This window comes from Fukomys damarensis, unplaced genomic scaffold (genome assembly GCF_012274545.1).
Source record: "Fukomys damarensis isolate Sample0158 unplaced genomic scaffold, DMR_v1.0_HiC HiC_scaffold_25, whole genome shotgun sequence".
Lineage (NCBI taxonomy): Eukaryota > Metazoa > Chordata > Mammalia > Rodentia > Bathyergidae > Fukomys > Fukomys damarensis.
This window is the reverse complement of record NW_022900937.1, coordinates 24284887-24309771: the sequence shown is the minus strand read 5'-3', so window position 1 is coordinate 24309771 and position 24885 is coordinate 24284887. Positions and strand designations below refer to the sequence as shown.

Below are 24885 nucleotides of genomic sequence, written 5' to 3'. Positions count from 1 at the left end.
CGCGGTCCCGGGCCACGGCGCTCCCGGCTCCGCCCCGGTCGGGTGGAACTGGAACCCTGCGCTCCTGCGCTCCCGCCGGAGTCCTGAGAACCTGTTCCGGGGCTCCCGGCCCACGCACACAGGAGTCGGCGGTCAAGGGAGGCCTGTACTACCCCCGCCCGTCCCGCGACGCGAGTGCGGGGAACTCTTGGAGTTTGAGGGCGCGCGGCTGGAAGCAGCGAGGGAGTGGAAGAGGCCCGGACCCCTCCCGCTCCTCCTCCCCACCTTATTCTCTTCTCCCTTACCCCTGCCCCAGCTCCCAAGCTGTGCCCCCTCCACCCCAGGGCCTCAGTCTTGCCCCCAAGAGCATTAAGAGTAGCTACTGGGCCCTGGGCTACAAAAATGAGTAAATTGAAGCTGGGCGTGCTGGCACAAGCCTGTAATCCCAGAACTCTGGAGGCTGATGCGTGAGGATCTCTGTGGGCTCCTGACTGGCCTGAATTACACAGTGAGACCTTGTCTCAAAAGTATAAAAAAGGAGCCAGGGTATAGGAACAGGTCTGTAATCTCAGCACTGGAGAGGCTAAAGGAGGATTGCTTCGAGTCCAAGGCTAGCATAGTGAGTTCAAGGCCAGTTTGATCTACATAGTGAGACACTGTCTCAAAAAACAAAAATTAGCCGGATGTGGTGGCTCACGCCTGTAATCCCAGCACTCCGGAGGCTGAGGCAGGAGGATCGCTGTGAGTTTGAGACCAGTCTGGGCTACTTAGTGAGACCCTGTCTCAAAAAAACAACAAACAAACAAAAATATTTGGTACGGGGGGGGGTGGGGGTGTAACTCAGGACTTTGTGCTTGCCAGGCAGGCGGCGCTGCTGAGCTACATCCCTGGACTCTCCAAAAATGTTTTTAAATGAGTAAAATGGTTGGGCCAGACATGTAGCTCAGCGGCACTGCACCTGCCTGGCAAGGTCCTGAGTTGAATCCCCAGTACTCAAAAAAAAAAGTAGGATGGACTGGAGATGTAGACCAATAGTAAAGTACTTGCCTACATATGGGAAGCCCTGGCTCCAATCCCCAGTACAAAAAAAAAAGTCATCATTTTTCCCTTCTAGAACCCTCAGATGTGCCATTTGGCCAGTGCCATACAAAGTGCATGGGAGGGCACTATGCCAGCCTGGATGGAGTAGAGATCAAGGACAACTTCTTGGAGGAGGAGGTGCCTAAGGTAAGGCTTTTCTGGACATGCCTTGGAGCATTGCCGACCCTCCTAGCTAGACCTTCATCCCTTCATTCTTATTCTTCCTGTTTGTTGCTGACACTGGCAGTGTTGCTAAAGGCAGGACCTACCCATACTCACCTTTAGCTGACTTGTGGGACACAGTTGCCAGGCTCCAAAACCTGACTTCATGGGTGTAATGCAGGACTGGTATTTGGCCAGAATAGCAGGCTTACAGACAAACCCCAGGAACACAGGTGCCAAATTGCACAACTGAGAAGCAGAATTGGATCTTTTTGTCCGAAAATCAAGGCAGCATGGGCTTCCTTACACCTTCCTGTCACCTGTCCTGCAAACTGGGTTAACAACATCAGCTACTAAATGACACAGGCAATTAAGGCATGGCAAAGATGGCTGGGGAAATAGATGTGACCTGTTAATTAACAAAATCCCAGAACACATGCACAGAATAGTTTCCTGCGATGGGAAACTATTTCAATAGGATGGGCTAGACTTGACGTCAGCCTGAGCAGTGGATGATATGAAACAGATCTTTGCCTTTGAGTTTTTGGCTACAGTGTTCTCTTGCATGGATGGCCCTCACGCTGAAGGGTGTACTTCTTTTCCTACTTATACTTGGGCCAAACTCACTCTGCCAAGCCTATTTATTTTCCTACCTTTAATTAAACTTTGCTACTGTTAAAAAAATAGCAGCTACTTCTTTAGTAGTACCAAGTGCCAGGAATGGCTGTAAATACTCTCCGTGGGCAGGCTCACTGCATACAGATGATGAGATTTCCTCAAATCCATTGAGGGTCAGGTCCAACCCCATCCCAGGATCTCCAGCCCCTACCCTGATGTCTTTAGTCTGGTCCCAAACATTTGGGCCACATATTCACAGACCATCCATCATGGAGTTACCCTGCATCTGCTCCAGGTGCCTTTGCCTCGCCCTGATGGGTCACCCTGATTTCCAGGTTCTTGAGGAGCACTTTACCCCTCAGCAGATTCCCTCCCTGCTTCACATCTAGGGGTGACAGCCCACAGTATGGGAAGCTGCACTAATCTTGCGGTTTCCCTGAACCCTGCCCATTCCTTTGTCAGGAATTCTTTGAATTCACATTCTTCATTTTATTCTAGTTGAAGCTTGTTCTCTTTCCTGCTGGGACTCTGACCTTTGCACAGGAAACAGCGGTTCCCCCACCCTAGACTTCCTGTTTGTACCCCAATGTTCAGCTTCAGCATGAGAGTACTGTGCCCAGTGCTTCTAGGCAGACCTCTCTGAGAATCAAGCCCATAAAGACAGGGACAATGGCTGGGAAAAAGATAAACTGGGAGGGTTTAAGGTAGGTTAGACCAGAATGGTGGCCAAAAAGATGTGGGCCTTTTTTTTTTTCCCCCAGACAGGTTCTTACTAAATTGTCGGGGATGGGCTGGAATTTGAAGTCCTGTTGTTTTAGTCTCCTGAGTATCTAGGATTACAGACATACATCCAGCAAGATTTGGGTCTTGAGAGAAGTATCAACCACTTGTATAAAAAATATTTTCTTAGCTGGGTGTGGTGACACATGCCTATAATCCCAGCACTTGGGAGCCTGAGGCAGGAGGATTGCCTTGAGTTCAAGGCTAGCCTGGGCTACTTACTTAGTGAGACCTTGTCCCAAAAAAGGGGAGGGAAGAGAACAGTTGCATCTGTACCGAACATGCACAAACTTTTTCCCTATCACCACCCACTAAACAACACAGTATAACAATCTACATGGCATTTCCTTTGTAGTAGATATAAGTAATCTAAAAAATAATTTAAAGTGTTTGGGACACTTGGGGAGGCTGAGGCAGGAGGATTACAAGTTCAAGTCCAGCTGGGTGATTTAGTGAAACCCTATCTCAAAATAAAAAATAAAAAGAGCTGGGAATGTAGCTCAGTGGGAAGGCCCTGGGTTCAGTCCCAGTATTGGGAGAAAAAAGTGTACAGGAGGATGTGTTTAGGTTCTACTCAAATGCTATGCCATTTTATACAAGGGTGTACTCTTCTTGTGGTTCTTGTTATCCTTGGGGTACAGGGATAAGCCCCCACAGATATGGAAAGATGACTATATTTATTGTGTTGTCTGGAAAAGGAAATTAACCAAAAGTACTACTATAGACATATTGAGAGAGGGCTGAAGATGAAAGAGAAGATGGAGAATATGAGGGTAAAGTACAAACTGGGAAAAGAAATGTGCAGTGTATATAGCTGGTTAAGGAGAATATATTCAGACTGTAAAAAGAACACCTCCAAATCAACTAGCAAAAAAAGTAGACAATCTGTACTTGTTTTCTATTATAGCTGCAACAGATAACCACAAATTTAGTGGCTTCGCACAATACAAATTTGTCAAAAAATATATAAATTTGTCATCGTGAGCCAAACATGGTGGCACATGCCTATAATTCCAAGACTCAGGAGGCTGAGGCAGGAGGATTGCTTTGAGTTGGAGGCCAGCATTGTTTGCATAGTGAGGTCAAGGCCAGCCTGACTACATAGCAAGACCCTGTCTCAAAATGCAAAAAAAAAAAAAAATCGTCATTTTATAGTACTGGCAACTGGAAATCCAAAGTGGGGCTCACTGAACTAGAATCAAGATATTGGTAGGGCTGTGTGCCTTCCCTAAGGATAATCCCTCTCCTTGCCTTTTCCAGCTTCCTGTAGGCTGCCCACATCTCTGACCCTCTTTCATCTTCAAAATCAGCAATCCAGCTGGGCGTGGTGACATACGCCTATGATCCTGGCAGAAGGATTGCCAGGAGTTGGAGGCCAGCCTAGACTACATAGTGAGATCCTGTCAAAACAAAACAAAACAAAAACAGTACATACCAGATTGGCAAAGATTTTGAAAACTGAGTCAGGCATGATGGCACACATCTTTGGTTTGTTTTGTTTTTTGTTCATTTGTTTTTTTGAGACAGGGTCACACTGAGTAGTTCAGACTGCTCTGGAACTCACAGTGTATCCCAGGCTGGTCTTGAACTCGCAGCAATCCTCCTGGATGGCACACATCTTTAATCTCAGCTATTTGGAAGGCTGAAGCAAAAGGATTTTAAGATCAAACATACCCTAGGTAATTAGTGAGTCCTTTTCTAAAAAAAACCAAAAACACACAGAAAACGATGATGATGATGATGATGATGACGATGATGATGATGAATGATGATGTTGCTCAGTGCAAAGGTCCTCTGTTCAACTCTCCAGAAAACTAACAACCAAGCATCAATGAGAATGAGGACTAGAGGATATAAACTGGAACAACCCCTTTGGAAAACAACTTCGTAACATCTAATAAGGTCAAACAGCAATTCTACTTCAGGGCATATGAGAAATGATTACATATGTGCAACAAGAGACACATAGGATATTAGTAGTAAACCAGGAGTGGTAGCCCACACCTGTAGTCCCAGCATTTGGGAGGCTGAGACAGGAGGATTGCTGTGAGTTGGACATCAGTCTCTGTTATGTAATGAGTTCAAGGCCAACTTGAAATGAATAGTGAGGCCCTGTCTCAAAAAACAAAACAAAAAGTCCCTCAAAATAATCCTACAACAACAAAAAAAAAAACCAACAGGAAAATGGATTAATAAAGTCAATCAGTAGGCTATTTGATAGCAGGGGGGAAAGCAATTACAGTTACACAAACAAACTTATTTATTTGGGTACCAGGGATTGCACTCAGTACCCTGCGCTTGAGGAGCAGGTGCAGCACCACTGAGCAAAATCCCCAGCCCTCTTTTTTTTTTGGCAGTTCAGGACTTTCACACTGGGCTACATCCCCACCCTTTAAAATTTTTTTTTTTTTTTTTTTTGTATTTTGAAACAAGGACTTATTTAAGTGTTTTTGTTTTGGTTTTGGTACCAGGGATTGAACTCAGGTCCTTGCACTTGTGAGGCAGGAGCCGGAACCACTGAGCTAAATCCCCAGCCAACAAGGGCTTACTAAACTGCTAAATTGCCCAGTCTGGAGTTGAGTTTACAGTCCTCCTGCCTCAGCCTCTCAGAGTGCTGGGGTTACAGGCCTGTGCTACCACATCCAGCTCAGTGTCTTGTTTTTTTATGGAACACTTCCCAAACATCAGTATGCACACAAATTATCTTGTGAAAAATGCAAATTTTGATACTGTAGATCAGGAACAGGGCCTAAGCTTCTACTCTACAGTGTTTCTAGGGATGCAGGTATGATAAAATTCTCTTTAAGCAAAAGGAAACAAACAATATTAGGACAGCATATATTTTTCTGTTTGGGGAAGAAAGTGGGTGGAATAGGGAGGTGAAATGGTCTTGTACTTAAACTGTTGGGTTCATGAGTGTTCATTATACATAATAACTTGCATGTTACACATGTATTCTTTTCCAGATACAAATGTAAGACCTAAAGTCTCACTTCCACTCCATGGAGCGTGAACAGCCAAAAGGCCTCCACGATGCTGGGCCCTAACACCCAGCGAGGCTCCGCGAACACGACAGAGAACCGAGAAACCCAGGAAGGAACACACCAGGCTAGATGGTAAAGAGACCTTTATTAGTCTGGCCAGACGGCACTCCCGGAGCCAGGTGGCTCAGAGAGGCAACTGCTCAGGGGCTGAGGTACCTTTTATAAGGTTTTACTAAACAAAGAGTCAGGGAATTCACAGAACAAGACTGCAAACACATTGCTTATCTTATGCAGGAAATGTTCTAGGGTCACCTTTTGTCAAACCATTTGCCCCTGGGTGGGCTGTTAACCAAGGTAGCAATTAGCATATGAAGAAGCACAGTCTGGCCTATTAGCATGGAGTCACTTTAGCCTATTCAAGTCTTACAATCCCCACTGATCTTAGGTAGAATCAAATCCTTGATTCATTGTTTTAAATTTTTAGCTAAGGGGTCACAGCAATTTGTAAAGGCATCTCTTAACAGTATGACACAATATAAGAGTCTATATCTAGATTGTAGTTCTCCTTCTTCAGCCGTGCGTAGACTCACCAGCTTCCGGTGTGGTGAGAGCAGGGCTTTGAGTGCGTTGTCTCTTGGCCTCCTAGAGTCGGATTCCCTGGAATTCTGTTTTACTCTAGAGTGGTGTAGCTGAGTTTCAGCTACCTTGATAGCTGTGGGAGTAACTACAAGTGACTCATATGGCCCTTTCTATATAGGTCAGAAAGGGGTCCTTTTCTAAATTTTAACATCACAGGGTCTTTTTTATTTTTAATTTACCCTTGAATATTTTTTTAAATACTTGCACAATTTTAACCCCTGTGATTTTATACTGGATAAGCCCTAAAGTCTCTACAACCTGTTATAAATGCTGGCCCATTGTCACTGCCTATGGAGAGAGGCAGACCAAACCTTGGAATTAAAAAAATATTATAGCTATTTTGTCAGATTTCCACATTGCCTCAAATAACTATATTATATCCTGTTTAATTTTAATAAGTGCCCTCTGCTGTGAGAAGCCCACAGTTTTATAGACTGTGCCATAGTTATATCGAGTGGCAACCAGGAATCTGTATAAACATTTACCCTCTTTCCTTTTGCCCATCGGAGAGCCTGTATGAGTGCCCATAGCTCTGCTCATTGAGCTGACCATCCAGTGGGGAGGGATCCTGCTTGGACCACTTCATCTTGAGTCATCTCTGCATAGCCAGCATAGCGTACCCAGTTTTCTATGAAGTTGCTCCCATCCTTGAGCAGGAAGGAATCAACCTCAGGCAGGGGGTCTTTTCTGCAGATCTAGATGACTGGATAACAATTCGTCAGTGACCCTGAGGCAGTCGTGGTCAGGGGGCCAGGTTCCGAGGGCAAAAAAGTAGCAGGGTTTAAGGTTTTAGCTGGAGCAAAATATAAGGGGGGGAATTTTCACAGATGAGGGCCTGATATTATGTGACTCTATTATTTGAGAGCCATCAATGTCCTGTTATTCAATAGTTCTAAAAGGCATGGGAAAACTGAATAATTTACTTTTTCCTAATGTTATCTGGTCAGCTTTCTCAATTAGCCATTACTGCAGCTGCCAGGGCTTTATAAACAAAGGAACTATCTCTTCACAGCTGGATCTAAACTCTAAGATAAATATATCACTGGTTAATTCTATGGCCCTATTCCGTCAAGGAGCACCCCTAAAGCAGTATGATTTCTTTTAGTCAGGTACAAACTAAAAGGCTGGATCACATTTAGGATCCCTGATACAGGGGGGCAGCAGAAAGAGTTAGTTTTAGCTGTTTAAATGCTGACTCTTGCTCTTTACTCTATAATAATCACTGTCTTTCTGGGGCCTTTAAAGATTTATACATATAGAGAATCTAGATCCTGTAAAAACCTTTTATCTCAAAAATTTTTTATGTTTTAATTTAAGTCCTTTTATCTCTAAGCAGCACAAACTTTATATCCTGCCTCTTGAAGCAGCATTAATACTCTCTCAATATCCTATTTAGTACATCCAAAAATTAACAATAATCATAATTTTATGTATGAAACTTCATAACCTTTAATCTAATTAGGTATCAAAAGCATTTTTATAGAACCTCTTAATAACTTTTTCTACAGAAATCCTATTTTGAAAATTGGGCACTATAAACATAACACAATAGCATATCTAGAATTTAACCCTTTGATGATAACCAATGTAAACATTCTATAACAACATATTTGGCCATGTTTACTGGGGGTATATCTTTTCAGAAGGCATTAGTGAATAGACCAGAATAAATTTTCTCTGAGTAGCTGTCTTTTTTACTATTAACAGTTTATCTAGATCTGAGTTTATACCTAATTATCTTGACAAAATTTTAACTTATAAAACCAGGTTATAGGAATTAACAAATTATTAGTATCCTTGCTGTCATTTCAATCTAGTATAATTGGACAAATACCTTTCAAACAATTGTACAGACACAAACTTGTAAGACAATTTGTGAAACTATAATACACTCAAATGTATTTTGACCAATTGAATTATAAGGCAGGTGGCAGCACCATTGAGCTAAATAAATCTCCAGCCCTAACCTCTTTTAGTTAACACTAGTCAAAACTTTGGTAGATCAATTAACAGATCTCATAGAATTAGAATCAAAAGGAATGAAAGCTCTGTTATTATAAAAGTAAACCTTCTGTAACAAACTTGAAACCAACAAGCAAATATATATAATTTTGTTAAATCACTTCCACATACCTTCTCTACATACTTAAGCCTTCTGGTCTTGTATATCTTTCTTTATATCTTTCTAACAAGACAAACATACAAAATCTTTTCATATCAAAAGTGTATTTCTTTTACCCATAGCTTTTCTACTATCTTCTTCTGTCTCATTTACTATTAACCTTCTATAGCAAACTTCAGCTATTAAAATCTTAAAGTGTTCTTTTTTTTTTTCAAGATTGTTACATCTTAAAATTTGACTGGCTATCTATAGAACAGTATTAACCTTGAGTTTTTATCAACAAAGTATAAAAGACCAAGTTAACCCTATAATTGAAATTCAAAAATTTGCAATGCACAATAAATGTTTAAAGCACACCAATTAAACTTAATTTTAATTGAAACAAAGATACATTTATCAAATAGTTAAAATTTTCTAACTTGATTTTTGTTGTAAAAATCTCTTGATGTCTGCCAAAACACAATTGCAGTTTCTCTGGCTTGCAGTTTTTTTTTCCTTATATTTTTGTCTTTCAGAATTTTCCTACCTGATTTTAATCCATTAGAGATTTTCTCATTTTAGTTCTGTTAATCTGAGTGTAAGCCCTGTTTCATCTTTTTTCTGAGTCCCATCATGCTTTCCCATTTGCATCCTCCAGTGCAGTAAGGTTAAACAACTTTGTTCTACCCTTACCTCCTTCATACCTTCTATCTTAGCAACTCAAGTGGAGGGGAGACATCTCGACCTCCTCCAAAGGGGAAACACTGGGATTTGCCTGTAACGATGTCACATTTTCTGAGAGACAAGTTTACCACAGGAAAATGGCAGATTTAGCAAGCAGGTGTTTTACAAACAAAACTAAATAGTTCTTACTAGCAGCTGATTACCACAGAGCAGAAAAGCTTGAGTAGCTCCTAGAGCACAAGAGGCTCCACATTATCAAAGTCTCAGGTAAGTAAAACAAAGGCAGATAACTTTTCTTTTGTCTAGAGTTTTTTTTTTTTTTTCCTTTGGGGCCAAGTCTGGCTTAGCTGAGACCATGATAACTCACAAAGTTTTTAAGCATCTTTGGTTGCAGTTTTATCTTATAGTCCCCCACAAAATCTGTATCAAAATTTTTAATTATGCACTTCAGAACAGTTGGTTTGGCATCAGCATTTCCCATAACTATTAGATATTCCCTTGTCCCCTGATGCAATGCAAGACAAAGGGTGGGGTGCCAGGGTTCTGTTTCAGAAAACAGCCTTGTTTATTTGCCTGGAGGGCTCTTTAAGCATAAGCCCTCCTCCCTTCCTTTTGATGTACAAGGGAAGCTACCCAGCTCTTCCCATTCACTCTCCTAACCAATTCTCTTTCACACACAGTCACCTAAGAAGTTAATACATTCCCTCCCTGGGTCCCCTTCCAAAGACAAACTAGGGAGCAACCCAGGGGATCTCACCATTCAGACAGATGATTTTATTCATTTTCCTTCTTTCTGTTCAACTATTGACGAGCCGGCCTCTGCGTCCTAGAAAGGGAACCCAGGAAATCCTGGGGGCACGCACCTTTTCCCTTCCAAGGAGGCAGACAGTCGCTTGCTCAGGTGGGACTCGGATTGACACAGGGAGCGAAGCTTTCCATGAGAGAATTTAATCCCGTAATCATCCTTCTGCTCAGGGATAAAAAACAATTTTAAAATTAGTTAGAAAGCAATCCATTGGGGTGGTCTTGGAGCTGGATGCTCCCATCTTGTCCCTAGGAACAAATTTAGTTTAACACTCAACAGATGAGACACTGACAAGACAGACAGGCGCCACACAAAAAGAAAAGCTTTGATTCTACTACCCGGAGTCCTCGTCAGGGCCGGGGTCAGGGGAGATTTCCCGGCTCGTCAGCCACCTCGATCCTGACAAACAAGACAGTTGCAACCGCCAGCACAAAGCTTACCTCCGGAGGCTTTCAAAGGTCTGTGTCTGAGAATCTCCTGCTGGATCCCGCAACAGAGAATCTCGGCCGGATTTACAGTTCCCGCCTGGGTATCTCGCTGGGGCCTCCAAAATGTAAGACCTAAAGTCTCACTTCCACTCCACGGAGCGTGAACAGCCGAAAGGCCTCCACGATGCTGGGCCCTAACACCCAGCGAGGCTCCGCGAACACGACAGAGAACCGAGAAACCCAGGAAGGAACACACCAGGCTAGATGGTAAAGAGACCTTTATTAGTCTGGCCAGACGGCACTCCCGGAGCCAGGTGGCTCAGAGAGGCAACTGCTCAGGGGCTGAGGTACCTTTTATAAGGTTTTTCTAAACAAAGAGTCAGGGAATTCACAGAACAAGACTGCAAACACATTGCTTATCTTATGCAGGAAATGTTCTAGGGTCACCTTTTGTCAAACCATTTGCCCCTGGGTGGGCTGTTAACCAAGGTAGCAATTAGCATATGAAGAAGCACAGTCTGGCCTATTAGCATGGAGTCACTTTAGCCTATTCAAGTCTTACACAAACACTCTACTTAAAAAGACAAAAACATTTTTTAAAAATCCTCGAAGAAGCTAGGTGGCGTCAAAGTCCTGGCTAAAAAACATATCCATCCGGAAGCACAGCACTCACTTAAGATTTTTACAAATCTGACTAGTCTAAGCAGCGTTCGGTGCTCACTGTCCAAAAATCCACCTTCATCGGGCTAATACGTTTGAGCCCAGACTAAAGGCTTGTACGTACAGTCCCAAATTTCTCAAATTCGCTGGATGTCATGAGTCACGTGACTGCTTTGTTTAAAATACCTATCTTTAGGGCAGGGAATGTAGTTCAGTTGGGGACAGCACTTGCCTAGCATGTTCGAGGTCTTGCTTCTGGGTCGAACCGAAAAAAAAAAAATCAAAAATATTTCCAGACGGGGTCCAGGAATTCAGTTCAGTGGTTCAGCTGACCTAAGAACAAGGTCCCAAGTTCAATCTCCGGTACCTCCCCCGCCAAAAAAGAAGAAAAATATATCCAGACGGGGATGGTGGTGCACTCCTGCAACCTCAGCACTACGGCCAGGAATTCGAGGCCAGCCTGGGGTACACAGTTTAAGGATAGCCTGGGGTACATAGTGAGACCCTGTCTGAGAAACAAAAATTTCCAGAGGGTTTCCTAGCCGATTCTGTAATGTATGCAGCGGCCCGGGAATCATCAGGTCGCCCAGCCTCACTGGCAGGAGAAATTGCTTCGCCTGGGTTGGAGACCTGACGTGGCAGGAGACTGAACCCCTAGACCAGCCCTGGGACCTCGGCCTAAGAAAGGTCTTCGGCGGGAAAGAGCCCAAAAGCCCACTGGCATGGTAACCCCGATCGACGGTGCACGGCAGTCACTCCTTTTCCCCGGGAATAGCTCCTTCACCTCTTCAGGGGGAGACTGTCCTGAAAGTCCCCAAAAGGCCGAGCTCTAAAGCAAAGTAACCACTGCACTACAGGACGCTTTCTCGTTACTAGGAAACGTGCCAGGAAGCCTCAGGACTAGATAGCTGGCAAGTCCGGCCTCTTCCTCCTCCACCTACGAACAGGAAGTAAGAAAGGAACGCGAGACATAGACGGGGTATGGTCCCACTTTGCCAATAGAAGAGAGGGGCGTGGTTATATGCTATTCTTTCATTGGTCCAGGCTCCCCAGGCACGCCCAGTTCGCTTGCAGGGGCGGAAGTCGCGCGGCTCTGGAAGCCCCTACAGCTTCGGATAGCGCATCCTCGGCCGCCGCCATCATGGTGCGGAAGCTGAAGTTCCACGAGCAGAAGTTGCTGAAACAGGTGGACTTCCTGAACTGGGAGGTCACCGACCACAACCTCCACGAACTGCGAGTGCTGCGGCGCTACGGGCTGCAGCGGCGCGAGGACTACACGCGGTACAACCAGCTGAGTCGGGCCGTGCGCGAGCTGGCGCGGCGCCTGCGCGACCTTCCAGAGCGCGACCCGTTCCGCGTGCGTGCCTCCGCCGCTCTGCTGAACAAGCTCTACGCTCTGGGCTTGGTGCCCACGCGCGGCTCGCTAGAGCTCTGCGATTTCGTCACGGCCTCGTCCTTCTGCCGCCGCCGCCTGCCCACCGTGCTCCTTAAGCTGCGCATGGCTCAGCATCTCCAGGCTGCGGTGACATTTGTGGAGCAGGGCCACGTGCGCGTGGGCCCGGACGTGGTAACTGACCCCGCCTTCCTTGTCACCCGCAGTATGGAGGACTTTGTCACCTGGGTTGACTCGTCCAAGATCAAGCGACACGTGCTGGAGTACAATGAGGAGCGCGATGACTTTGATCTGGATGCCTAGCGGATCTTGCTGTCGCTCCAGCTGCCTCTTCCAGCCGGGAAACTGAGACCTGACGTTGGCGGTCTGAGAGTGCTCTCGACAGGCGTCACCCAGTTGCAGATTATCAGGAAGTTGGCTTTTCAACTGCAGGTCACAGCCGAGGTGGGGAGGGTCACTCCTGTTCTCCAGGAAATTTTCTTAGAACTTGACTACTGGCAATTAAATGACAGTGCTTTGAGACCGTGGGAAGCTGTTTTGTTCCACCCTGGAGATTGTCTGGTGGTACCAGAAGACTGCAGTGTAAAAGCAGGAACATCACTCTCCTGTTCTTTATCGTCTTGTAGCAGAACTAATTTCTTCAATTTATTTAATTCGAATATTTGCTTCTGATCGTGAGTAAAAGCTGTGGAGAGTTTGGGCCCAAGTTTCAGGTTTCTCCCATTTAAAGGAACACTTTCCACACCGGGCGTGCTGGTGCATGCCTATAATCCCAGCACTCAGGAGGTTGAGGCAGGAGAATCGCTGTGAATTCGAGACCAGCCTGGGCTACATGGTGAGTTCCAGGTCAGTCTCAATTATATAGTGAGACCCTGTCTCAATCAATCAATCAATCAATCAATAAATAAATAATAAATAAAGGAACGCTTTCCTGACACCAATAAATGGCCCATTCTCTTCGTAAATGCAGATTTTGTCTGTCTGGTTTTCTTACAGAAGGTCATGTCCCGGCTCAGAAACCTAGACAGGTATAGTGCGATCAGCGGTGACCCCTCTGTGGGTGAGGTTTGCCACAGGAACCACGTGGGGAGGCTGCAGGATGTTGTACAGGGCTGAACAAATTTGTCCCTTTATCAATTCTTTTCTCGGAATGAGTGTTTTGGCAAAGCTCTTCTCTGCAGGACTTCCTATTGATAAGTCTAGTCCCATAAATACTGTATTAGAGGGCTGTTTGCTTGCCTAAAGAAATAATCTCCTTACACCTTGGCCATCTAGTGGTTAGAAGTGGCCCAGGAGGTTCCTGGAAACATGTTCTTAGAAGTGGTAGAGGAGCAGCGGATGTAGCTCAGTGGTAGAGCCGTGTACTTGGCATGTGGGAGCCGGATTCAATCCTCCCCCAACACACAAAAGGTGGGAGAGAATAAGAAGGAAGGGTAGGGAGATTATCAAGTTTTATGCTAGAGTTCTACAAACCCCAAACAATGGTACACATCTGTAAGCTTAGCAGATTGATGCAGGAGGATGGCAAGTTTGAGCCCAGCCTCGTAGCAATATTGCAAGACCTTGTCTTGAAAATAAAAAAAAAAGGGGGCTGGGATGTAGATTAATGTGAAGGCCCTGAGTTCAACCCCGTTACCACAAATAAAAAGGGAGACTAGAATGCCTTGGCCAGTGAATTGGCTTTTAGATACAATTTCTCTGCTTCCCCATGTATGAGGCAGCATTTGGTGTAGAAATGAGAGACGACAGGTAATAATGGCAAATGCTTCTGTATCTTGGGCACAGTTGCAAGTGTCTTGCCTATATTAACCTATGTGACCTCTCCAACAATTCTAAGAAGTAGGGAATCCAGTTATTCTCCACTTTTCAGATGAGGGAATCAAGGCAGAGATAGGTGAAATTACTCAGTTATTGTATTGCCAGTTAGTGGTGGACTAGGATCAAGTCCCATTTTCGAGACTCGGTGTCTGCCCAGCCAGCCCTTAGGGGTGTGTGTCAGAGTTTAGATCTCAGCATTTAAATTTCCTCTGGGCCTGGTGGTGTATGCCTATAATCCTAGTACTCAGGAGGCTGAGGCAGGAGGATCATAACTGTTAAGAGTCCAGCCTGGGGGCCGGAGATTTAGTTCAGTGATTTCGCTGCCTCCCTCACAGCAAGCACAAAGACCTGAGTTCGCCTCTGGTACCCAAAAAAAAAAAAAGAGTCCAACCTGGGCTACAGAGTGAGTTTAAGGGCAGCCTGAACTGCATAATGAGACTCTGTCTCAAAAAAAACAAAAACAAAAAACAAACAAAAGAGCTTAAGTTTCCCAAGTAGCAAGGAAAAGCAGCAGCAGCACCAGGCAGTCTGGTCTTGACAAGGTGCTGTGTAACTATTGAGTGGGTAGCAAGCATGGAACTGAGAAAGCTTTAGGGAAGAGGCTGCATTTACCCTTCCCACCAACTGTGCAAGGTAAGTGGAATTATCTATATTTTCCAGTTCGGGAAACAATGGGACAAGAGCTCATCTGATTCCAGAATTTAAATCCAGGATCCTGTGACTTCAAAAGCAGTGTTCTTTTCAGTACTATCTGCTCAGTAATGGAGGGGAGACCCCAGTGCCCAGCTCTGGTGTCTGGGCACAGTCTGCGTGTTTGAAGGGGCACTCTGAGAGCATCCAGGTGTGTGGATCTCAGGGAGGAGCAAGGTGGCTCCAGGAGGCTGGACCCCTCTTCCTGGACCTCTGCTCACCACACCTCGCAAGGCAAAGCAGCTAGATGGATGCCTTTGGGGCAGTTGGAACCTGTACCTGTGATCCAAGCAGATACAACCTGTTTACCTTGTTTTCCAAGAAACGGATGTAGTGTCTTCCTGAGTTTAAAGCATAAAATCATACCACAGAGATAGAGATACATATCTTCCATGTTTATAGCAGCACAATTCATAATAGCTAAATCTTGGAAACAGCCCATATACCCATTAGCAAATGAAAAAAGAAAATGTATTTATGTACACTGAAGTACTATGAAATAAGGGATTAAACTTGAGTCATTTGTAGGTAAATGGATGCCCTTTGAGACCATAATTTTATGTGAAATAAAGAAGATACATGTTTAAATGTCACATTGTTTCTCTTGTGTGAGAAACTCAAAGGGTAAATAATGAGCATAATGGAGCATACTTACTGGGAAATAGGAAGAACATATTCAAATGGAAAGGGGACCAAGAAAGGGTAGAGAGGGAAGGGAAAGAATGGAAAAGGAAAAAAAATGGGCTGGGGATTATTTAGCTCAGTGGTTCTGTTGCCTGCCTTGCAAGTGCAAGGATCCGAGTTCAATCCCTGGTATCAAAAAAGGAAAAATGGAAATTTTTACAAAGTTTTTGTAGGGTAACCCATTCGGGACCCCTCTTGTCTCTTAGTAGCTAACCCTATTCCCCATTCCTGTTCTCCATAAACTTTCCTACTCTTAGCCTCTGTTGTTCCTTAGAATTTATTATTTCGGGGAATAGGAACTCACTGTATCTGACATCTAGCAGGTTGGAAGTTATATGGGTTTCCCCTATAATCAGTCTGACCTCTGCAGAGGAGGACAGCAGCCCTGGTTCCTGCTTGTGAGCAGTGGAAGTGCTGATACCCGGAGCCAGAATGATCTCTGCTGTCTCAGGCACTTTATGAACATAGCTGCATGTGGCTAAGCTTTGCGCCTGACCTCTTGCCTCTGGAGTTTGGTTAATGTTTGTACTGCAGCTTGATGGAACACAGGCCCCTAGTGGCCATCCACCACCCTGCCAGGAACAGGACTTTTGAGTACAAGGAGAGATTGCCCTGCTCTTGCGACTGCCTACCTTGTGCTCTAGTGCTGGGCATACACTGATTTACAATTTTCTTTGTTCTTGATCTATAAAACTTTGTGTCTATAAAACCTTAAACCTCTTCTGCTTTGGAGCATATCACTCAAGGTCACTTGAGTCTTGTTCCCATGCCATGGTTGCTTCTATTTGACCCAGAATAAATGAGTTTTAAATTTTTCTTTGAAAAAAGAAGGGGGCGCAGGGATTTAGTTCAGTGTCACCATCTGCCTCACAAGTGCAAGGTCCTGAGTTGGATCCCCAGTACTGAAAAAAAAAAAAGCATTTGTAAATGGAGAGGGGGGAAAAAAAGGTTGAAGGGAGGAGAAGGGAATGAGAAAAAAGATTTAAGACAAGTCATGTACAGGTACAAATTTCCTGTTTTAAGTGTGATCAATATGTATGACAAAATTTTTAAAAACCATGCATGGTATCATACTCCTGTAATCCCAGCACTCTGGAAGCTGAGGCAGGAGGATCGACTCGAGTTCAAGGCCAGCCTGAACTACATAGCAAGACTCTGTCTCAGAAAAATAAAAAATAAAAACAAACAAAAAAGAAACTGGGTCTAGAGATTGAGAGGTAAATACAAGATTCTTTAGAAAAGGTTTTTTCTCTGTGGGGGAAGATGTGAAAATGACTTCTTATAAACTTTTTCCCCTCGATACCAGTGATTGAAGCCAAGTCCTTTGCACCCAGCTATATCCCCAGTCCTTTATTATTTATATTGTGAGAGGATCTCTAAATTACTAAATTGCCCAGAAAACTTGCAGTTCTTCTGTTTGAGCCTCCCAGAGTGCTTCAATTATGAGCACACACCACCTTGTCTGTAACTATACATTGGGGCTTAAAAAATTGGGTTTAGGGGGCCGGGAATTTAGCTCAGTGGTTCCACTGCCTGCCTCATAAGCACAAGGTCTGAGTTCAAATCCCCGTACCAAAAAAAAAAAAAAAATGGGGCTTAGCAATGTAACTCAGTGGTTGAGCAAGTGCTGGGGGTGAGCCTGAAGATGGCCTTTTGCCTAATCTCTACTCCCTTTCTCTTCCATAGACTAGATCCTGGATGGCACAGCCCCAGGAGACAGTTACATTCTGTGTTCTTGTTCCTTTTTTTGGTACCGGGTATCGAACTCATGCCCTTGCACTTATGAGGCAGGTGGCAGAACCACTGAGCCAAGTCCCCGGCCCCCTTGTTCCTTTTCTGTGCATGCCCCATCACAAGATAATGACATTCAGTGTAGGCCACGTGGCACTAGTTACCCCGCCTTCCTACACTATAAATAAAGTGTGCACTGGATGCCAGGCAGCTGTTAGCTCATCAGGCTATGGTCCTACCTGGCCCCAGTTATAAAGCATAATTTTGGTAGGTATCCTTATTTTCCAATATTCTTCATCTCCCACCACCTTCCTGGCTTTGGACCCTACTCTGTGTGGGTCACAGCACACAAGGGCTTGGGCTCAATCCCAACACTGCAGGAAGAAAAGCAAAACAGAACAAAAAGTGAAAAAGATGGGAGGAAAAAAGATAGTGATAAACTAAAAATTGAAGAGGATTATTTGGACATAGTGGCATACCCCTGTAATTCCAGCTACTTGTAGGCTGAGACAGGAAGATCACAAGTTTAAGGACAGCCTGAGGCAGCTTAGACCATCTCAAAATAAATGGGCTGGAGATGCAATTGAGTGGTAAAGTACTTGCCTAGCATGCACAAGGACCTGCTTCAATCCCAAACATGGAGGAGAAGAGGATTAAATTAGTTCCTACAAAGTGCTTAGATGAGCTCCTGGCAAATTGTAAGAATTTAGAGCTTAGCTCTTTCATCAGACCAAAATAGAAATGCAGAGAATGCCTTGGGTGTGGATGCTATCCCTGTTGGTCACCCTTCTTTATTTTTATTTTTATTTAATTATTTTTTGGTACCACGGATCAAACTCAGGACCTTGGGCTTGCAAGGCAGGACCATTGCAGTGCCACTGAACTAAATCCCTGACTGGTCACCCTTCTTTGAAGAACTGACCGCCCTTCCTTGAACCTCAACATCTAACAGGTCACATCATTTACCCTGCATTGAATGAACGAAAGGCCAAGTCCAGCTGGGGTTGGTGGTGCACACCTATAATCCTAATACTCTTGGAGCCTGAGACTGAAGGATCAAAAATTCAAGTGCAGCTTGGGAAACGTAGCAATTTAGCATGATTTTGTCTCAAAAATAAGAAAGGGCTGGGATGTAGCTCAGTGCAAAGGCCTTGGGTTCAATCAAGGTACTGCACACACATGAACACACGTGTATGCATGACTGAGTCCTCCGCCTCAAGGCAGTGCTACATAGCCAAACTGCTGCCTGGATTTTAACCTGAAACCACACCCTTACTTCCATCTTTCCTCTTCCCTATCCTGCTTCCCTTGTCTCTCAAAGGAGATTTTACCTGCCCAGCGCACTCTCTGGGTAAATCACATGTACTAAAATCCCTGCCTTAGGGATCCTAAGAAACCAACCTAGAGGAGGAGGAGGAGCCAGGACTAAGAAGTAAGATTTGAGGACCAAGAGAAGTAACAAGCATGCCTCTCTACTTCTCTATTTGTGCAAGATGTTTAGCACCTGTTCACCAGAATAAAAACTCCACCTTTAAATCGCAAAACCCTCAAGTAAAGTTACATCACCAAATGGATGGGAGCCGGCCCCAGTCTAGTGAGCTCCAAGTGACTAACATGGGTCAGGAGAATCAAAACTGGAAGAGCAGGGCTGGGGATTTAGCTCAGTGGTGCCGCCGCCTGCCTTGCAAGTACAAGGACCAGAGTTCCATCCCTGGTACCAAAACAAAACAAAACAAATCTGGAAGAGCAGCCAGAGCTGGGACATTACAGGGAAAGCAGTTCCAGCCTACAGTTCACCTGAGGCCTTCTGCCCCTCCCTGCCTGCACAGTGTCTGCCTATGAGGGGCTTAAAGGTGGAAATCTAACCAACCACATTGGTCACCAGCTGAGTGTATGGGGTTTAGCAAGCCAGGGGAGTAGCCCTGGAAGGGAGGAGAGATCAATACCAGGCTAGGAGGTATGATAGCTCAGTCCCAGGCTAGGAGGGAAATATGCTGTGTGTTTAAATGAAACAAATTTTATTACAGTAAGAAACACATTGGGCCAGGGATTTCGCTCAGTGGTTCTGCTGCCTGTTTCACAAGCACAAGTCCTGAGTTCAATCCCCAGTACCAAAAAAAAGAAACACATTGCAAGTTAATCTTAATTGTTTTGAACACATTCCATTGCTTTCACCACTTTCTGAAGCAGTTGCTATCTTTAGTTTTGCTGTCATGGCTGCCTCACCGTGATGTCTTGAACCAAAACATTTACCTTTCATAGTTGACTTTGGGGAAGAGCCAGAAGTCTTATGATGCCAGATCTGGTGAATAAAGTACATGAGGACATGCCATTATGCTTTTGCAAGCTTACTTTTCCATTGCATGGTAGTTGGTGGCATCAGTCACTATATATTTTTTTATTACACCTCATAAAAGAGGACTTCAAGAACTGCTTCAAAAAGTGGCAAGAGCCAGACATGGTGGTGCCTGCCTATAACCCAGCATTTGGGAGTCTATGAGAAGAGGATTGCTGTGAGCTCGAGGTCAGCCTGGGCTACCTAGCAAGACCCTGTCTCAAAACAAAGGAAAAAAAAAGTAGAGTCTATGGTCATACCACCTTTAATGCAACATCTCATCAGAAAGATGCAATGATAAGTGTGTTCTAAGCAAGGGGAAGAATTTTGAGGGAGATTAATAACAGTGTGTCTTAATGTAAAGAGACAGGGTCTCACTATGCAGATCAGGCTGGCCTCAAACTTGAAGCAATCCCACCTCAGCCCTCCGAAGTGCTAGGATTACAGACATGTGCCACCACACCTGGCTATTTTGGCTTTTTGCACAGGGTCTTGCTCAGCAGTTCAAACTGGCCTGAATTCACTGGTATCTTACTGCCTCAGCACCCTGAGTGCTGGGATTACAGGCCTGTACCACCACACCTTGCCTCCAGCTGCTGTTTGTTTCTTCCCAGTGATATGTTACTCTGTTGGATATGAGTGAAGGACCAGAACCTTTCCCCTGAACCTTGGTATGTGAATTTAGGGGCTTTCCCCCTCTATTTCAGTCTTTTTCCTCCAGTGCTTGGAGGTCTTGTCCTTTTCTGTGCAGTTCTGACCATCCACATAGGAATCCAATAAATAGCCATCCATATTTTTTACATCTCAGTCCTGTCCTGAAGAGGTTGTACCAGTTTTATGGGGACTCTTAAATCTCTGCCGCTGAGCCCCAGCCTGTACTAATTCAATCGCTTTTTCACCTGCAATTCACAGTGCCATCCATGGGCTGGCTGCTGGCTACTTGAGTGGAAAGCCAAGCCACAGCAGAGTAGAGAAGAGAAACTCCCAGCCCATCAAGGGGCTGTGATTGATTGTAAGGGCGAATACAGAGGGAACGTCTAATAGTCTGAAACTTGGGGTGTAACGGGAGTCACACAGGCCACTGGCATTACTCAGATGAAAGCACATGCACAGGGAGGCAGTAGACGCTGGACATGGAGAGGTGGGAACTTTCAGACAAAAGATCGCGGCTCCTCCTGTTGGTGAGAGGAGCCTTAAGAGTGAGACATTGGTCTAGCTCGCTCCGCTGGAAAGTCCGGGACAACACCAAAGCAGGTCCCCGCCTCAATTGACTGGAAAAGTCCCACCCATGAAGGGCGGAAGTAGTGGCAGGAGGCAAAGCCCCTTCCGACATTCACCGTGGGTGGGGGGTGGGTCGAAGGATCCGGAAACCGCAAAGCTAAACCAGCCTAGGAGGCGGGCCCGGCCCTCCTGGTCAACTGATTGGGCGTTCCCCCAAACCGTGCAACTGATTGGTTGGTTCTCGGAGGCAGCGGCGCGCGCAACTGTCGTCTCGTTGGGTGAGTTCCGAGTTCATGCCTGGGCCCTTCCACCCCCGAAATTACCCCGTGGTCTCTGGCTGTGAGCTGCTCCATCCAGACTCGGTACCCCGGCCTCGAGGGGGCAGAACCAGGCCGAGGCCTCCCTTTCGGCGGCTTGTGTTAGGACACCCCTGACCGAGACCCTGCGGGACACGTGGTGTGGGGGAATGAACGGCATGTGGCTGAGAGGATCCGGCTGCTGGGGAAGGGCGGGGACGGGGCGAGAGGACGGTGGAGTTGTGCCAGGCCCCTGGGGAAGCGCCGGGCAAGTGGCGCGTTGGGGATGGAGGGCAGTGTGGGTGTGGGTGACCGTACGTGGCTAAAGTCGGAGCCCTGGGTGACAGTGACGTCCTGGGGGTAACAGGAAGCCAGCCAATCAAGAAGCCGTCCTGGTACCTACCCAGAACGGCATTGGTTCTTGGCATAGCTAGAGCCAACACCAAGATGAAACATGACAAAGCTTAATAAAGCTATTTGGGTTTTGTCTTTGATGAACTTTAATGAAGTTTTCAAAACTTCCATTAGTCGGGTTTGGGAGTGCACGCTTGTAATCCCAGAGCTTTGGGATGCTGAAGCAAAAGGATTACAAATTCCAGCACAGCCTGGATAACGTAACAATTTAGGAAGACCTTGTCCCCAAATTTAAAAAATATGGACCAGGGATTTGGCTCAGTGGTTCCGTTGCCTGCCTCGCAAAAAAAAAAAAAAAAAAAAAAAAAAAATCCAGGCACGGTGACACATTCCTGTAATCCCAGTACAGAGGTTGAGGCAGGAGGACCACTGGGAATTTAAGGCCATCCTGGGCTACATAGTGAATTAAAGGCCAACCTGAAGTGTAGAGTCAGACCTTGTAGAGAAAAAAAGTATGGGAATATTAAAAAAAAAAAAAAAAGAATGCCATCATGGGTGGTTTGTATGGCATCGCATCACTGGTTCTTCTGGGACCTCAACATTATAAGTGAGTACTTCTGGTTGCTTTACAGATATTTGAAGACACATCTCAAATTCACACTGATGATTTGTTGATCTTACCAACTAAAGTTGCCTTCATTTTTAAAGGGTGTGGAAGTTCACTTGTGGAAAATGAAAAGAGTTCTGGAGATCAGTTGAACAGCAGTGGGAGTGTAGCACTACTGAATGGTACACTTAAAAATGGCTAAGGGGCTGATGCAGACAATTGTAAGCTTAAGCCCAGCCTGGGCAATTTTAGCAAGACACTGTCTCAAAATAAGGATATAGAAAGGGGTGAGCCTGTGCCTGATGATCCCAACACTCAGGAGGCTGATACAGGAGGATCATGAATTCTAGGTCCTCCACGGCTACATGAGACCCTTTCTCAAAGGCAGAATGCCCCTGGATTCAAACACCAGAACTAGAACAACAACAACAACAACAAAAAACAAAACTGTATGTATTTAACCACAACTTTTTTTTTTCTTATGTGGTACTAAGGATCCAACTCGGCTTCATGTATTCTAGGCAAGTGCTATAGGACAGCTACATTCTCAGCTCCTTTTAACCACTATTTTTAAAAATTTATTTTTGGTACTGGGAGTCAAACTCAGGTCCTTGTGAGGCAGGCAGCAGAACCACTGAGCTAAATCCCCAGCCCTGTTTTTAGAAGCCAGGGGTTTACCTCAGTGGTTCCACTGCCTGCCTGGCAAGCGCAAGGACCTGAGTTCAATCCCTGGTACAAAAAAAAAAAAAAACTTTTTTTTAATTTTTAAATTAAAAAATATCTAATTTTTCAAATTAAGAACAACATCTGATTTTCAGTGTGTAATGAAAAATAACTCAATGGCTGACTGGAGGATTTTGGAGTTGTGTTTGAACTATGGAGGTCCTGAGATGAGCCTGTTAATTCCTCTGATTTATACCAGAAGGGAGGGTTGGAATAGCCCTGCTGAGTGTTAGTTTCTTATAGTCTGAAGCATACCTTTTGCCCTGAGAGAGCACCTGTGCCACCTCATGCCATCACTCACAGTAGTGTGGTGAAGTGTGAATTCACTCCTCTTTCCTACTCCCACTTAAGGCCCATGGGGGTGGCCTGTCTCCCAAATACATCAATTTCCTTTCTGCCTCATATACCACACATGTCTTCCTGCTTCTGGAGCCCTAGCCTTCCCTGTTAGACAGTCTTCCATAACCTAGCTCTTTTCCAAGTGAGCTTCACAAGGCAGCCCTGAAAAACCCCCACCCACCAACCTACCCACCCAATTAGAACTATAAAATGAGACAGTAACTAGAATTTGGGGGTTTTGACTTTTGGGGTGTGTGTGTGTGTGTGTGTGTGTGTGTGCACGCGCGCGCACGCGTGCACGCACAAGTGCGCGTTGATACATGCACATCACACATCTTAATTCTTTGTATGTCCCCTTTCTACCTGTCTCCTCCCATCTCTTGGTCCTCTTAGCATTTGCAAAAGATTGATGTCCCTGTTTCCTATTTTATTAATTTGCTCTTTATTTATACTTTGGATTTCTTTTCTTTTCTTTTTTTTTGTATCTGGGATTGAACTCAGGCCCTTGCACTTGCGAGGCAGGAGCCAGAACCACTGAGCTAAATCCCCAGCCCACTTTGGATTTCTAACAGAAGGGAAGCCACGCAATCTTTAAGCTTTAGAATCTGATTTATTGGGCTGGGGTTGGTGACGCATACCTGTAATCCCAGCACTGGGGAGACTGAGGCAGGAGGATAACTGTGAGTTTGAGACCAGCCTGGACTACATAGTGAGTTCCAGGTCAGTCTCAACTACATAGTGAGACCCTGCCCCCCCAATTTTTTTTTTATTTATTTCACTTAATATTATGGTCTCAAGGTGCATCCATTTTCCTGCAAGTGACTCATATGTATCCTTCTTTATAGCAGAGTAATACTCTTGTGCATAAAAACCACATTTTCTTTATCCTTTCATCTATTGATGGACATATAAGGCCCCTTTTGAAGCTTTAGCTGTTATGAATTGTGTTGCTATAAAGATAGGTTTGTAAAGGCAGGGGATTTGGCTCAGAGGTGCTAAGCCTACCTCACAAGGTTCCAAGTTCCATCCCTGGTACCAAAAAAGAAAAAAAAAAAAAATATAACCTCAGGGTTGTTTTTTGTTTTTTGTTTTTTCTCAATGTTGTTTTAATATGAATTTCTGTAATGCGCTGAGATGTTCGATTTTTTTGGTGTATTTATTGATCATTTGTACTTCCTCTGAGGAGTGTCTATTCAGTTCACTCCCTCATTTTCCTCTTCTCCTTCCTCCTCTGCCTCTGCCTCTTCCTCTTCCTCTTCCTCCTATTCCTCCTTGTCTTTCTACTTCTTTCTTTTTTTGGCTTTGTTTTTGGTGGTGCTGGGGTTTAAACCCAGGGCCTTGTGTGTGCTAAGCAGGCACTGTACCTCTAAGCCACACCCCTGACCCTCAGTTTTCCATTTTTTGATTGGGTCTTTTATTTGGTGGAGTCTAATTATTTTGAGTTCTTTATGTATTCTAGATATTAATCTTCTGTCTGAGGAATAACTGGCAAAAAAATTTTCCCATTCTGTAGGTTGTCTCTTTACTCTGTCTCCTTTGTTTACAGAAGACTTTTTTTTTTTTTGCTTGTTTGTTTTTTTTTTGTTTGTTTTTTGGTTTTTTGAGACAGGGTCTCACTATGTAGTTGAGACTGACCTGGAATTCACTATGTAGCCCAGGCTGGTCTCAGAGATTCTCCTGCCTCAGCCTCCTGAATGCTGGGATTACAGGCGTGCACCACCACGCCCAGCTACAGAAGCCTTTTAATTTGATGTGATTCCATTTGTTGATTCTT

The 24885-nt window shown here is 44.8% G+C and overlaps 2 protein-coding genes across 5 annotated transcripts in view; both read left to right on the top strand.

The window, feature by feature from the left end:
* The first annotated feature begins 11923 nt into the window (after positions 1-11923).
* Imp3 (IMP U3 small nucleolar ribonucleoprotein 3) lies at positions 11924-13131 on the top strand. The gene has a single exon (XM_010626296.3). The coding sequence runs from the start codon at positions 11942-11944 to the stop codon at positions 12614-12616; it is 675 nt and encodes a 224-aa protein (XP_010624598.1). The 5' UTR covers positions 11924-11941; the 3' UTR covers positions 12617-13131.
* A 7849-nt stretch (positions 13132-20980) lies between these two features.
* Snupn (snurportin 1) overlaps positions 20981-24885 on the top strand; it is a 27370-nt gene continuing 23465 nt past the window's right edge. The window contains exon 1 of one of the 4 annotated variants that reach the window (XM_010626318.2): positions 20981-21070. Coding sequence is in view for 2 of the 4 variants with exons in the window: in XM_010626333.2 (XP_010624635.1) it covers positions 21986-22049 (64 nt within the window). In the remaining 2 variants the exon portion in view is untranslated. Of the gene's footprint in view, positions 21071-21100; positions 21155-21856; positions 22050-24885 lie in introns of those variants that run through there. The other 3 variants (XM_010626326.2, XM_010626333.2, XM_010626308.3) reach the window with 3 other exon arrangements.

Bases quoted from the DNA above. Each gene is read 5' to 3' on its own strand.
- Imp3 (XM_010626296.3), top strand. From the start codon at position 11,942: ATGCTATTCTTTCATTGGTCCAGGCTCCCCAGGCACGCCCAGTTCGCT.